We start from the raw sequence: 12,921 nt of genomic DNA, 5'->3' as shown, positions 1-12,921 counted from the left end.
GAACATGTGGGAACACCAGAATGAAAGCACACTGCCTGGACCTCCTGATGCAAATCCTCCTAAGTCTCCCTGACATGAGCGTTAGAGAGTGCACTTGTCAGTCCAAGTGTCAAGTATAACTCCACCGTTGTGTCTGACCAATTGTCCATCAATTTTTGCCCACGGGCATTTAAATTCTGGGTTAAATTATTCTAGAAAAGAAAAGTAGTTCGCTTTCAATAAAACAATTCCTCTGTACAAGTGCCCTTGCTCATTCACAATGCCTTAGGATTACAGGATCACAAAGGCAACACACATTTTACAGCTTCAGTTGGCAGCGAGGGGAACCAAGGCATAAGGACAGCTCGTGATCTGACCTTCCCATTACTTGTTGATATTAAACCCTTTAAGATGCTTAGCCACATGCACTAAGCTACTTGGAGATTACCAATGGGCGATTTCAGTTCTGCACATGCGTGTGCTGTGGTCCAGCATGCCAGGAAGATGAAGGCTGCAGTGCTAAGGCACAGAGGCCCTTTCAAAGCAAGAATGCTAACAAAGCATTGTCCTGAGGAGTGTCACAGCAGGGCAACTCTGTAATTATCCCAGGGTGTGGGGGGAGCTCTGTAGTAAGCAGTGCCCTGAGCATCACAGGAGCACAGCCCAGGCCTCTGGCTCTGATAAGCATTCAGGAAATGTGGCCAAACGCCTGAGCATTCTCCCCATTGCTAGCATGGCAGGATGAGGCCTCCATAGTCTAGTCCCGTTTAATAACTTGCTGCAGCTCCCTTGGCTTTGGCTTTATTTAAGGAAATTTTAAACATTTCAAGTTATTCTTCTGAGATTCCCTGTTTGGTTGAGTATCAGTTTGAGACATTTAAAGAACGAGAGCCTTTGCCACGTGGGGGAGAAAGAACAACACTAAGACGCCGCGGACACATATCAGTGACCGTGGAGAAGCCTCTTCTAATCTGTCCTGCTGACCCAGAGCCACGCTTTTGGCAAGACTCCTTAGCACTTTGCACTCAGGGCTGCTTAATAATTCACTCAGGCATGAACGTGAACCGTAGACAACTGGAAAAGCCTGAGCACCAACAGTCCCTCAGCATCACTAAGCAGACCTCAGTTCTGCTACGTGCATTGCCTGCTGGCTAGCTAACATTTCTCAGATCTGTACAACTGACACTACCTTATGTCTCTGGGGAAACATGGGTGAATGAAATATGGCTGATGTTTCCCGCAAAGAGCTGACAGCCTAGAACTGAGACTAGCTACTAGCTAGGATTGGTTATTGTGTGGAGATCAGATATGAGCTGACATAATACAACAGATGCTTGTCTCCTCTTCACTGAGCTGGCATACATCTGAGGAAGAAAGGCAGAAGGAAGGTATTTGCTGACGAGACATCAGATAATATTTGTAGATGTATTTAGAATGTGTGCTGGTTGGTACAGGGATTTCATTCTGATAAATTTAATAGAGTTGAGAAATAGGAAAAACATAATGAAACTTTACAACATAACTTACAGATTCATGTAAGATACAGAGAAAGCAGGGATTATCCAATAAATGGAATAGAGAAACACTTAAATTTAAAAAAATGAAATTATTCTTTAGAACCTACACATATGCACAGTTCATCTCTGTGTATTCTCAGCATCCAGTGGCATAAGGCCCTGTCACACTTAGAGAAGATAGGTGAGTTATCTTTTACAGAATAGAGTTTAAAAATAATATATGACAAAAAGTTCTATGAAAAAAAGTCTTGATTTAATTTGATTAAAATTAAATTCAGAACACTTTAAAACAAAAACAAAATAAAGCAACAAAGGAAGCTGCCTACCTGCCTAAGGCTGACACAGTGTACAGTGTGGGAGGGCTTAAAAAATGATTGGAGCAAGGATATATAAAGTGCATTTACTAATCAATAAGATAGCAATGACCTAGAGGAAAACTTGAACAGGACATATGGGAAGGAATTTGACAGAAGAAATCCACAAGTCAGGGGAAAAGACACTTATTCCAGTGCTGCTCAGGGATACGTGGCTGTGCACTGGAGTGGGAACAGTACATATGCTGAAGTGAGAAGTTGGAAAAACCATCTGACAAATCAAGTGCTAAAGGGGGTTTATCCCAATGGAATTATCTTTGCAATTCTTGCAGAAGTGAACATAGCTCTAACCTGTGGGAAAGTGCGGCTTTAAACAGTGAAAGTTGTATTGCCCCCGCCGTCCTCGCCCCCCCCCCCCCCGACTCAGCAATTCTGGGAATGCGGGGTGTGTCCAAGAGAAATGGTGCTTGTACAAAAGCTGAGAGATGAGATGTGTTAGTCAGCAGTGCTCTGGAACAAATCTAGCTCCCGTGAGCAGACTGTACATGGCCCATGCATACACGGCTGACTATGAATGAGGGATCTTTAAGGAAACAGTGAGGTAGATATTGTCAATGAAATGGGATGAGTTAATACCTCAAGGGATGGGTACAGATATGCCCTTTAAATAAAGTCAAAGCTCAATTTTTTTGGTGTGTTTCTCTTTTTTGTGATATGGTCTCAGTCTTTAGCCCAGACTGGCTTCACCTCATGGTAATCCTCTTGTATCAGCCAACTGGAAGCCAGGCTGACAGATGTGGGCTTTTTTGTGCGTGGCTTAAAATAAGTACTTTCAAGACTGCATATAAATGAAGTGAGTCTGCATAGGAAGGCAAGTGTTGGGCTGGATTTAAAATGTTTGCCAAGGGTGTAGGAGGACAGGAAGTAAGAATGGATATGGGCGGGATGAAAGAACATTGCGCTATCTTAGTTGGCGGGTTCACAGTGCTCTGTCGTGGCGAAGCATGGTTAAATTAAATAAGCTAAGGCAGTGTTCGGTGCATGGTGCAGTAATGAGCCAACCATACACCGATACAAAGAAGTTCCTAGAGAAGAACAACAGCCACCACATAAAAATAGCTTCTATTAAATATTTAAAAAATATCACAATCTAAAATTGTCGCCCAGTGGAAACAGAGAGCCTGGTTTTGGATTTCCTGGGGTAATATTTAGGCCTCTAGGCTCACAGAGAAGAGGGCCATCTTACCAGATGAGAACCTTGAGGAAAAAAAAAAACTTCATCTCATTCATGCTGGTGGTGCAAGTAAAGAAAAATGTTAACTTCATGGACCAGCTACATCACTGAAGTTACTTTTGTGACAGACAATGCACACGGTTGACTTTCATCATGTAAACATAGACAGCGTTGAACACACACACACATGCAGAAAGAAAGAAAGAAAGAAAGAATTAATGAATGAATGAATGAAAAGAAAGTGTATTTTTACATTTGGAGTTTTATTCTTGGTTCATTTGTTCAAATGTTTTGGTTGTTCAACTGAGTAATGATCACTAATAATGGTCAATATCCTTGCATGTCCTCATAGCTAAAGAAAAGGGGCTGAGTGAGCAAAAGCACTTTTCATATAACTATCTCTTGCCACGGGGGAGGACTGTTGCGATAGACAGCATGAGAATTTGTTGAATGTTAGTTCTTGGAAGACAGCCAGGAAAACACAATGGAGGAGAACAAGCTGCCGAGATTGATGCTCTATTGAAAATTACTATGTCTCCCAAGTGCTGCTGGGATATCATGCCTCTGACATTGCTCAAGTCCCTGAGGTGAAGTCATGGTGGTTGCTCTTCAAGTGGACTTTGAAACGATTAAATGACCATACTTCCCGTTTCCCCAGCCCTGTGAACAAGGACGCCGGGTGAAGCGCATTCATGCTGTGGCGAACATTGGCACCGCACTCAAGTTCCTTGAAGGGAGGAAGGTAAGAGACAAAATGAAAACAGTGAAGAAGAAAGCTTGGGTATACTGGTATTCACAATGTTGTCTGTAAGGCTATAACTACATGCTGTCTATACAACAAAGCCATGCAGTAGTGGAATAAAACAATTTAGATTTACAGAAAGATTGTGAAAAATGGGCCACAGCTACATACAACTCAACAACCTCCATGTTAAGAACATATGAAATGAGCCTGGCATGGTGGCCAACACCTTTAATCCCAGCACTCAAGAGGCAGAGGCAGGCAGTTGTCTACAGAGTGACAGCCTGGTCTACAGAATGAGTTCCAGGGTAGCCAGGGCTATACAGAGAAACCCTGTCTCCAAAAAACAAAACAAACAACATATGTTATGAACTGTTATCAAGATGAGAAAATTTAAGCCAGCACATCATCATTAATGAAAACACTGTCTCAGGATTCAATTCAGTACCAATACCCCATTCTACAGCAAGTTTCCATGCATTTCTGGTCTTTCATGTTGCGTACCACTAGTTAGTTATTTTTTGAGACTCTCAGTTTGGGCTTATGTGGCATGCTCTTCCCATTAGACTGTAGTTCCACACCCTTGGCAAGGATCCCAGGGAAGGAATGTAACATTCTTCCTACGATATCCTGTGGACGGATCCAGGCTTCTCCCGATTGAGTTCTGATGGAGTGACCACTCGTTGCTTGATAAACTGGTCTCCTAGTCTCTTTTCTGTGGCTATCACAAAACGCTTAAGACTGGATGGCTTATAAAGACTAGAACATCATTTTCTCACAGTTCTGGAAGCTGATCTATCCGAGAGCCTGACGTGGGGTGCCAGCATCTGCCTTCTGGCTGCATCACAACGTCTTAGAGAATCTCATACAGTGAGACAGGGCAACCCTGTGTCAGCCCAAGTCTCTTGTCCTTCCTGCTCTATGAACCCCCATATTAATGCCCTTATCTGACCCTCGTAACCTACCAGAGTCTGATTCAACAAATACTATGGACATGAATTTATGGATCATATTTTCACATGAAAAGTCAGTGACACATTCAAATCATAAGTAGGTTGCATCTGAATGTTGTCATACGATGATGTTGCCACTTTCCCACTTATAGCTGAGAAATAATTTAAGGGAGATAATTGCAACCATGCTATGACTTAGTTCTCAAAAATGTAATTTTCATTCCCTTCAAATAGTTAATGCTCCGCTTGCCTGCTGGTGAGTTTATGTTCTCATTGTGTGTGCATATCAAAACTATTTTAAAAAGAAATGGATTGCTTATTTACTACTTACTTTTGTTGGTAGTAACTCTACATATTTGTTTTATTTTCTGGTTATTCTGGTTGTGTGCTGTGTTGTGTTGATACTCTGGCTCTGGCTGTTGAGACTGTTCCTCAGTTGGTGTCTGCATCCTATAGACTTGGCCTCATCTCTCTTGTGTCACACAGCCACATGTGTTCAGGCTTATCTCATATTTTCTCTTCCGCAGGTCTGAAACTGACCCCTTCGCCAAGGAGGTTCTTTTCTTTTTATCTGTGAACGGTACCTACAAGCCAGATCTGTGTGTTAGATACGCATGGCTGCTGGGATGTCATTGCAGCTAGGCTCTTTTGGAACACAGGTCTAGAAAATACACGTGTTTCCTAATCCACGTGTGTGTACACCTATCTACACTCCTCCCTCCTCCTCTCTCTCACTATCTCCCTCCCTCCTTCCCTCCCCCCTTTTACACACAGACACCCACATATATAGCTTCTCATGTGTGTGTGTGTGTGTGTGTGTGTGTGTGTGTGTGTGTGTGTGTGTGTGTGTACATTAACTACTAGTTTTCACTTATATTATTTCTGATTCCAGGCCAGCACCAAACTCTTTCCTCTGGACTTTCATGCTCATTTGTTTCAGCTTTCTCTGATAGTGAGAAACCTAGATTTCATCAACAATGTATTTTCCTCTTTCAACTCTAATCTAAATGCAAAATAGTTTTAGAATTGCTAATCCATGTGCCATTCAGAACTGTAATGAGCAGAGAGAGAGAGAGAGAGAGAGAGAGGTAGGTATCTTTCTTTGCCCAAGTCTTTCTGTGTTTAACATTACAATTGGTATCTATTTCTTTAAAAAAAAAAAAAAACAAACTATTTTCTTTATGGCCTAGGTTTGTTCTGTCCTTCCCTGTCCACTGAAATGATTTACGTTTTATATATAAAAGACTCATGCTCATTTGTTACTGTTTCTATTCCATTTTGAATCACACACACACACACACACACACACACACACACGTACACGTACAGAAGTTACCTTTAGTTTCTTGTTTATTGGGAGACCTTGCCCATCACCATTGTTTTTTGAGGGAAAGCCTAACAACACTGCAGATGCTCTCTGCACTCCCCCCACTCTTCCATTTTCACCTCTCCTATTGCCACCCTCAAGGTGACCAGCCTCGAGTTTCTGACTTCCTTTCTGTATCTCTTCTCACAAGTAAGGTGCGTTTTTGTACACCTCCTCCTTTCTTACATGAAGGTAGAAATACCATAGGTGTACTTTGCTTTTCTATTTCGAGGTGTGTTTAAGAAATCACCCCAAATCAATTTATATGTATTACCTTCTTCATTTTTTCCCAGTCGCATAGTGTCCCTCTGCCTGGGCATGACGTAGCTTGTAAGTCATTCTCAGTTCTGATTAATTTTCAGATAGAAATAATGATATAATTTGTAACTGTTGGTAAAAATGTTTACGCAGCTCTGAAGGTCCATTGCTAGGTAGCTTGCTTGATGTAGCTACTAGGTCAAAGGTCAGTGCGCACACATTACATAGTGACACACTTCCCTCCCAACAGGCTGTAGCTCTCAGATTTATCCCTGTGTAATTTGTGGGAGCACAGAATGTCTGCGTGGAGCAATACCCACCCAGCTTTATGAGTGGACACCCACACACTTCCCGAGGTCAGGATGTTTAAATTACTTTCTCTCCAGTCCATATCCACTGCATAAGTTCATTGCTCCATGAATGTGTAATTGGATATTTTCTAGCACTTAGAAACTTGAAGCAAAGTTAGCTCATATCCTTTAACTAGTTTACATTTTGGTAAATTGGAGATATAATGGATCTTATGAATTTGATGCCCTGGAATAGGGATATGTACACAAACAACTGTAGCTGCTTGTGCAGAGTTGGGACTGTATTCAGATCTCTCTCATCTTCCGTCAGAGTGGTTCTCTTCTCACTCATCCTCAGTGAGTTTTCCACAGAAAGCGAAGTGGACAAGACACCAGAGGCACTTAGGCTATCCCATCCCCTGTTGAGCTGTCTGGCAATAGTGCTGTATTTCATACTGAGGAACATTTAGTAGTCAATATAAGAACAAATTCCCTCTCGTTAATTAATGTCTTAGTGAAGACTTTAATGACTTAATTTATAGAAGTTTCATATATAAAGAGAAGGCGTCCTTAGCCAATGTCTGATTTAATAGAACAACCACATATCACTTAAAAACAAACTACAGGAATCATGCATTAAATATTGTATTGACTAAGCATGGAAAGTAATGCAAGTCAGACTCTGATTAAAGTTTTATTAAAGAAAACTGTTTACAATCTTCTGGACTTTGTTGGTGACGCAGTCTTTGAAAACTTGGCTGAGAGTTACGGAGAGAGGAGTCTGAGATGCTGCAGATGGCCTTTTCCTGTCTTTGTTAGGGACTGTGGGAAGGATGATGGCCAACACCCTTTGCATGTCAAGAGACTGACAGAGCACCTCACCCTCTAAGCCCATGGCGCTTCTTAGGAAATAACTTTTAATAGTTGGGAAAGCTTCCTGGTGGACAATTGGAAACAATTATGGAAAGACAACTCTACTCTGCAAGCTCTATATTTTCACACCATGGTGATAACAATCTCCTTTCTTTAGTTGCCTGACTTTCCTTGGTTCTTCTTTAACTCCTAACCCCTTGCCATGGGCTAACTGGTCTACCCTTTGTTCCCACTGACAACTGAATACTCTTAAAGTTTGTTTACATGTGCACATTATCTTCTCCTTTTGTTTTCCATGTCAGTCCATATACAGAGGATCGCCGGTTAGTACAAATTTAGAATTTTCAACTGCTGACTTTTATAGGTAAAAGAGAACATAAACTTCTTTTTGATTTGGTAAAAAGCATCAAAATAAATAATAAATAAACAAAATAAATAAAACATAATCTTTTAATGCTACCTTTCATTTTAGTCAACTTCTAAATATAAAGAATAACTGCTTTTTTGTTTGATTTTTGTTGTTGTTGTTGTTGGCAGTTCCTTGCATGGTGTTATATTTTTTGTGCTTTTTAACTTTAAACAAAATAAAAAATTTGGGATCAATCTTATAGTTGTTTTCAGTCTATATTTTTAACCAATGCCCCTGGAATTTCCATAAATGCATGTGCCTGTTTGTCTCTATGGCTTTGCCTTATGATTTTTGTGTGCCAGTACACAGGCATGACCAAATACCAGTGTTATCTAACAGCATCCGACTTACTGCATGGTTACATGAGTCACAATATTCTGATGAGCTACTAGCACAGTTTTTCTTTTTAAACAGATTAAATTAGTCAACATTAATGCTACTGATATTGCGGATGGCCGGCCGTCAATTGTTCTTGGGCTGATGTGGACCATCATCCTGTATTTCCAGGTATTGTGTTTTGATTGATAAAACATTTAGTGTTTTGATTGATATAACATCAAAGAGGGAGAAGGTGGCAGATGTTCATAACACCTGCTTTTCCATACTCTTTGGCTGAGCCTTGCCTCAGGGGAGGAGTGATCCCCACATTCATATTTTAAGAGATATATTTCTGTTTCTCCCACTCAAGGGTGTTATCTGTGAACCCTCCACCCATAGAAAACCAGAGGTGGTCAATCTGAATTGTAGACATAAGTGGTTATACAAGGGGCACAGGAGAATTTTATTTTATTCTTGTCTGCACAAGGAACAGTTCTAAGTCCTATTAGACGTGGTTGGGAGGAATTTACCTGCCTTTGTCTCTACAGTAATCGCTAAGTTTGCTTTATTAATTATACCAATCTCTTTTTCATTACTATGGTAAAACAATTGAGGCTCAGCAACTTACAGAGAAAACAAATTTATAGGCCACAGTTTTGGAAACTTAAAGTCTGAACAGTATGTGGTAGCTGTGGGAAGGGCTCCTTGGCTTCATCACACCACAGCAAGGGTATGAACAAGAAGGAAAAATGGCATGATGAGAGAAGCCATAGAGACGAGCGACATGCCAGGCTTGTACTCATGAGAACTAACCCTAAGACTCACCACCTCCTTCCCCAGCCAGCTTCCCAAGCGTTCCTTCCAGGATCTGCCTTTGACTATGTCAGCACCTCTCAATATCACCACACAAAACTCCCAACCCTCCCAAAACAGCTCAAACTGTAGCATCAACTTATCCCCTTAGCCAGGCAATAGTTATAGAAATAAATATGTAATAAATATGGAAAATAAGTACCTTGCACCCATCAATGCAATAGGAAGTACAAGAAAGACCAAGAGGGCGGGAGAGATGGCTCAGTGGTTACGAGCACTGGCTGCTCTTCCAGAGGACTGCATTCAAGTCCCAGCACCTACATGGCAGCTCAAAGCCTTCTGTAACTCCAATTCCAGGGCATCTGAGGGCCTCTAGAGGCACCAGAGGTACACATGGCACACATGTATACATACAGACAAAACACTCATACACATAAAAGAAAATAAATAGCATAAAATAAAATAAAAAGCATTTTTAAAAAAAGCTATCAACCATACCCTGTAAGAATTACTATTTTTCTTGGGGTATAAAGGATGCTAAGATCGGTCATTCCCCATTGGGAAGTAAACTTTAAGGAACAAAGGTCACTTTAACTGTTTTTCTGCTTGCTCGCTCCCCCCCCCCCAAAAAAAAAACAGATAGAGGAGCTGACTAGCAACCTTCCCCAGCTGCAGTCTCTGTCCAGCAGCGCCTCCTCTGTGGACAGCATGGTCAGCACAGAGACGGCCAGCCCTCCGAGCAAACGCAAGGTGACCACCAAGATCCAGGGAAACGCCAAGAAGACACTGTTAAAGTGGGTCCAGCACACAGCGGGCAAGTAAGTGCCAACCGTTCACTCAACCTGCAACCCTGGACACCACGTCTCAATGACAATATGATGTTCCTATTGCTTCTTCTCGTGGTTGCGAAATTTGAAGGGACGCTTGTGGGAGTGTCCTTGCTTCAAGCACTGCTTCACTCTCCTCTGATTACACTAGAAACGCAAGTGCTGGCCAGATGGCTCAGCCAGTAAAAGCACTTGCTTTGTGAGCCTGACGGCCCAAGTTAGATGCCAGGAGAATAGGAAGGTGAGGACTGCTCCAAGTTGTCATCCGACCTCAACGTGCACACCAGGGTACCCAGAGAGTAATAAAAACTAAATATAAGCATAAAATCAACACTAATGCTCTAGGAAAATACTAATATGATTAACTCTTCCTTTATGTGATTATGCCTGATGAATAAAATTAATTAATCATTTATATTTGATTCACAGCACGAAGGCTAACGCTAATCAGGCCATTGTTTTGGATTTCTCTTCTCATTTAAAAGATTACAAAAAGTTCATACTTGATTATCTCTTCATTAAACTACTGAATTCTATTTAATGGCAATGTAAGCAAAAGTTCAGGTTTGCAGTTTCTGAAACCTTCTACACACCTTTTGCTCCCTCTTTTGTTTTTTTGGTTTTTTTCCACTCTGGTCTTCATCTAGAACAAGAACTCTGCACTTCCACTCTAGCTTTATTGCATGTAACCGACATTTACATAGGTCCATCTTTCTTTCTTTCTTTCTTTCTTTCTTTCTTTCTTTCTTTCTTTCTTTCTTTCTTTCTTTCTTTCTCTCTTTCTTTCATTCTTCCCAAGACAGGGTTTTCCTGGACTCAGTTTGTAGACCAGGCTGACCTAGAACTCATAGGGATCCACCTTCCTCTGCATCCCAAGTGCGGAGATTAAAGGCGTGCACATTATGCCTTGCCTCATAGGTCCAAGTTTTTTATTAGAGTGGATATAAATTTAGTAATCTCAGTTTCAGGGGGTTTCAGTTGATCATGACTATGTTGTGGTTGCTGTTACTGGGGATACGTTTCCTCACTTACAAGTGGCATTTTCATTTGTTCTTCCTCAATCATATGAAAAACGAACTCATTTCCCCCCAGGTTTGCTTGCATAAGTCCAGTCTGAATCCACTTATCTACTTCTGGAAAATGTTACAAACAAGACCTTATTATGAAATACTGAGGCACTAAATATAGGGAGTTCTTTTTTTTTTTTTTTTTTTTTTTTTTTTTTTTTAATGTTCAAAGAGCAAAATTCAACAGAGAGAAGTTGAAAAGAGAAGATTTGATTAACGTTAGTAGTGCATGTGGTTTTGATTCGCTTTTAAAGCGTGTTGACGGTTTTTTATTAGGAGACTAGGATGCAAGATATCATCAGCAATATTTCCAAAAGCAAAGTTTTGTTTCTCTTTAGATTCTGTAGAAGAAGTTAAATTTGGGAGCACTCCTACATTGCTAAAATGTTACTTAACTGCCGATGTGTTGGGCAGCCCTGAATCTGGTGCAGTCTTATTGGGCAGGGAGAAGACACAGCCTAGGTAGACTGGCGATCTCATGCTCGCATCCATCATGATGTGCTTGCGTTATGGACACTGCCATGAGTATAGATGTGGTGACATCTCAGGGTTGTACCTACAAGTTGTATGCTGATATCAATGAAATTTGTATTTTCCTTGTCTTTAAATATATGTACATATAATTTAGGGCCTGAGATGCCTTTTCCCATCAATGCAATAATAAGATTTATTTCATGGGTATTGACATGAACTGTAGTGGGGTGGGAAGCTATGCTATAAAAATTATTCAAGAACATGTGATATTAACCTGTCAATAGTTCTTGTATAAATTGGCTTTTATGTTATCCCAATCTGTGATTCTCAGTTTCTTATCTGACAGAGAGTGATGGCTTTAGATTCTGTCCCCATATCAGCATGTGAATGACAATGTCCCTGAAATTATCTTCTGTGAGACTTACATCAGTAGTCACTGGCCTAAATGTGATTTTTTTTTCTCCACATAGACTTTAGCAATACACAAAACTATGTGAAAAATGTCTTTTAGAATGCAAAATAGTTAAGTCCTTCAGGTTTTGAGCAAGTTTCATGAATATTATCAGAAATAAAAGCATTGAGTTATAACATTAGTGTGTTATTAACAGCTAAAAATAGTTATATTTGGGGACAGAAATTAATAGTATAATAAAACAAATGAAGCTGTGTGTGTCCAGATTAACACAAAGTAGATTTATAGTACAGAGAAGAAAAAAAAAAAACCTATGTACTGGATACATTTGTCACTTCTTTGAGTGATGTATCTAAGCTTTTTTTGTGTCTCTGTATAAAATTACTGACAAATTTGAGATGAAACCAAAATTATTTTAGAAAGACAAACTCTTTGCTTTATCTGATGAAAAACAATGTATATGCCTTTTTATGCATACATGCATTTTCCATGTATGCTTCAATAAACAGGAGAAAATACACTAACATTTTGAACTACTCTAAGAGAGTAAATATTTAAGGAACCCATATATGCTTCATTTGAATAATGTAAGTCCAAGATAATCAGAAAAGTAGGTAATTATATGGTAAATATTCATGAGCTTGCTTACTTACTAATTCCTCAACCCTACTCTGTTAAAGGCTAATTTGCAGTGGTCTAAAGAGGCAAACGTTTTACATGCAGAAATGTGAGAAAAGGGAAAGTGTAAGGAGGACAGAAAGATGGAGGGGCGATGTTCAAATGAACAGAAAACAAAGATGGAGTGTGGGGTACCCGATGTCTGCTGAAAAAAAAAATTCACATATGTACTGGGAAGGTTGACACTCCTAATGAGTTAAGAGAATATTCAAATCTGATTTGTAATTATAGAAGCCTTAACAGATACTTTTACCATATTTATTTCAGAAGTTAACATCAGCTCCAAAGATGCTACTTTTAGCATATATATTTTGTGCAAACAGTGTACACTGACGCAGTCTGTTTGAGAACCAAACTTGTATTCTTTAGGCTAAGATTGTTGGGCACCTACCAAACT

General features: G+C 40.2%; 1 protein-coding gene across 2 annotated transcripts in view; it reads left to right on the top strand.

Annotated features, from left to right (window-relative positions):
- The window catches only part of Syne1 (spectrin repeat containing nuclear envelope protein 1), a 454,246-nt gene that overhangs the window by 88,930 nt on the left and 352,395 nt on the right, over positions 1-12,921 (top strand). For both annotated transcript variants that reach the window (XM_051164670.1, XM_051164671.1), the window contains exons 4-7: positions 3,703-3,786; positions 7,829-7,849; positions 8,350-8,442; positions 9,706-9,884. In XM_051164670.1, the coding sequence (XP_051020627.1) occupies positions 3,703-3,786; positions 7,829-7,849; positions 8,350-8,442; positions 9,706-9,884 (377 nt within the window). The remainder of the gene's footprint in view (positions 1-3,702; positions 3,787-7,828; positions 7,850-8,349; positions 8,443-9,705; positions 9,885-12,921) is intronic.

Source organism: Acomys russatus, chromosome 21 (genome assembly GCF_903995435.1).
Source record: "Acomys russatus chromosome 21, mAcoRus1.1, whole genome shotgun sequence".
Lineage (NCBI taxonomy): Eukaryota > Metazoa > Chordata > Mammalia > Rodentia > Muridae > Acomys > Acomys russatus.
Note: the sequence above shows the minus strand (reverse complement) of the source record. Positions and strands in the feature narration are given on the sequence as shown.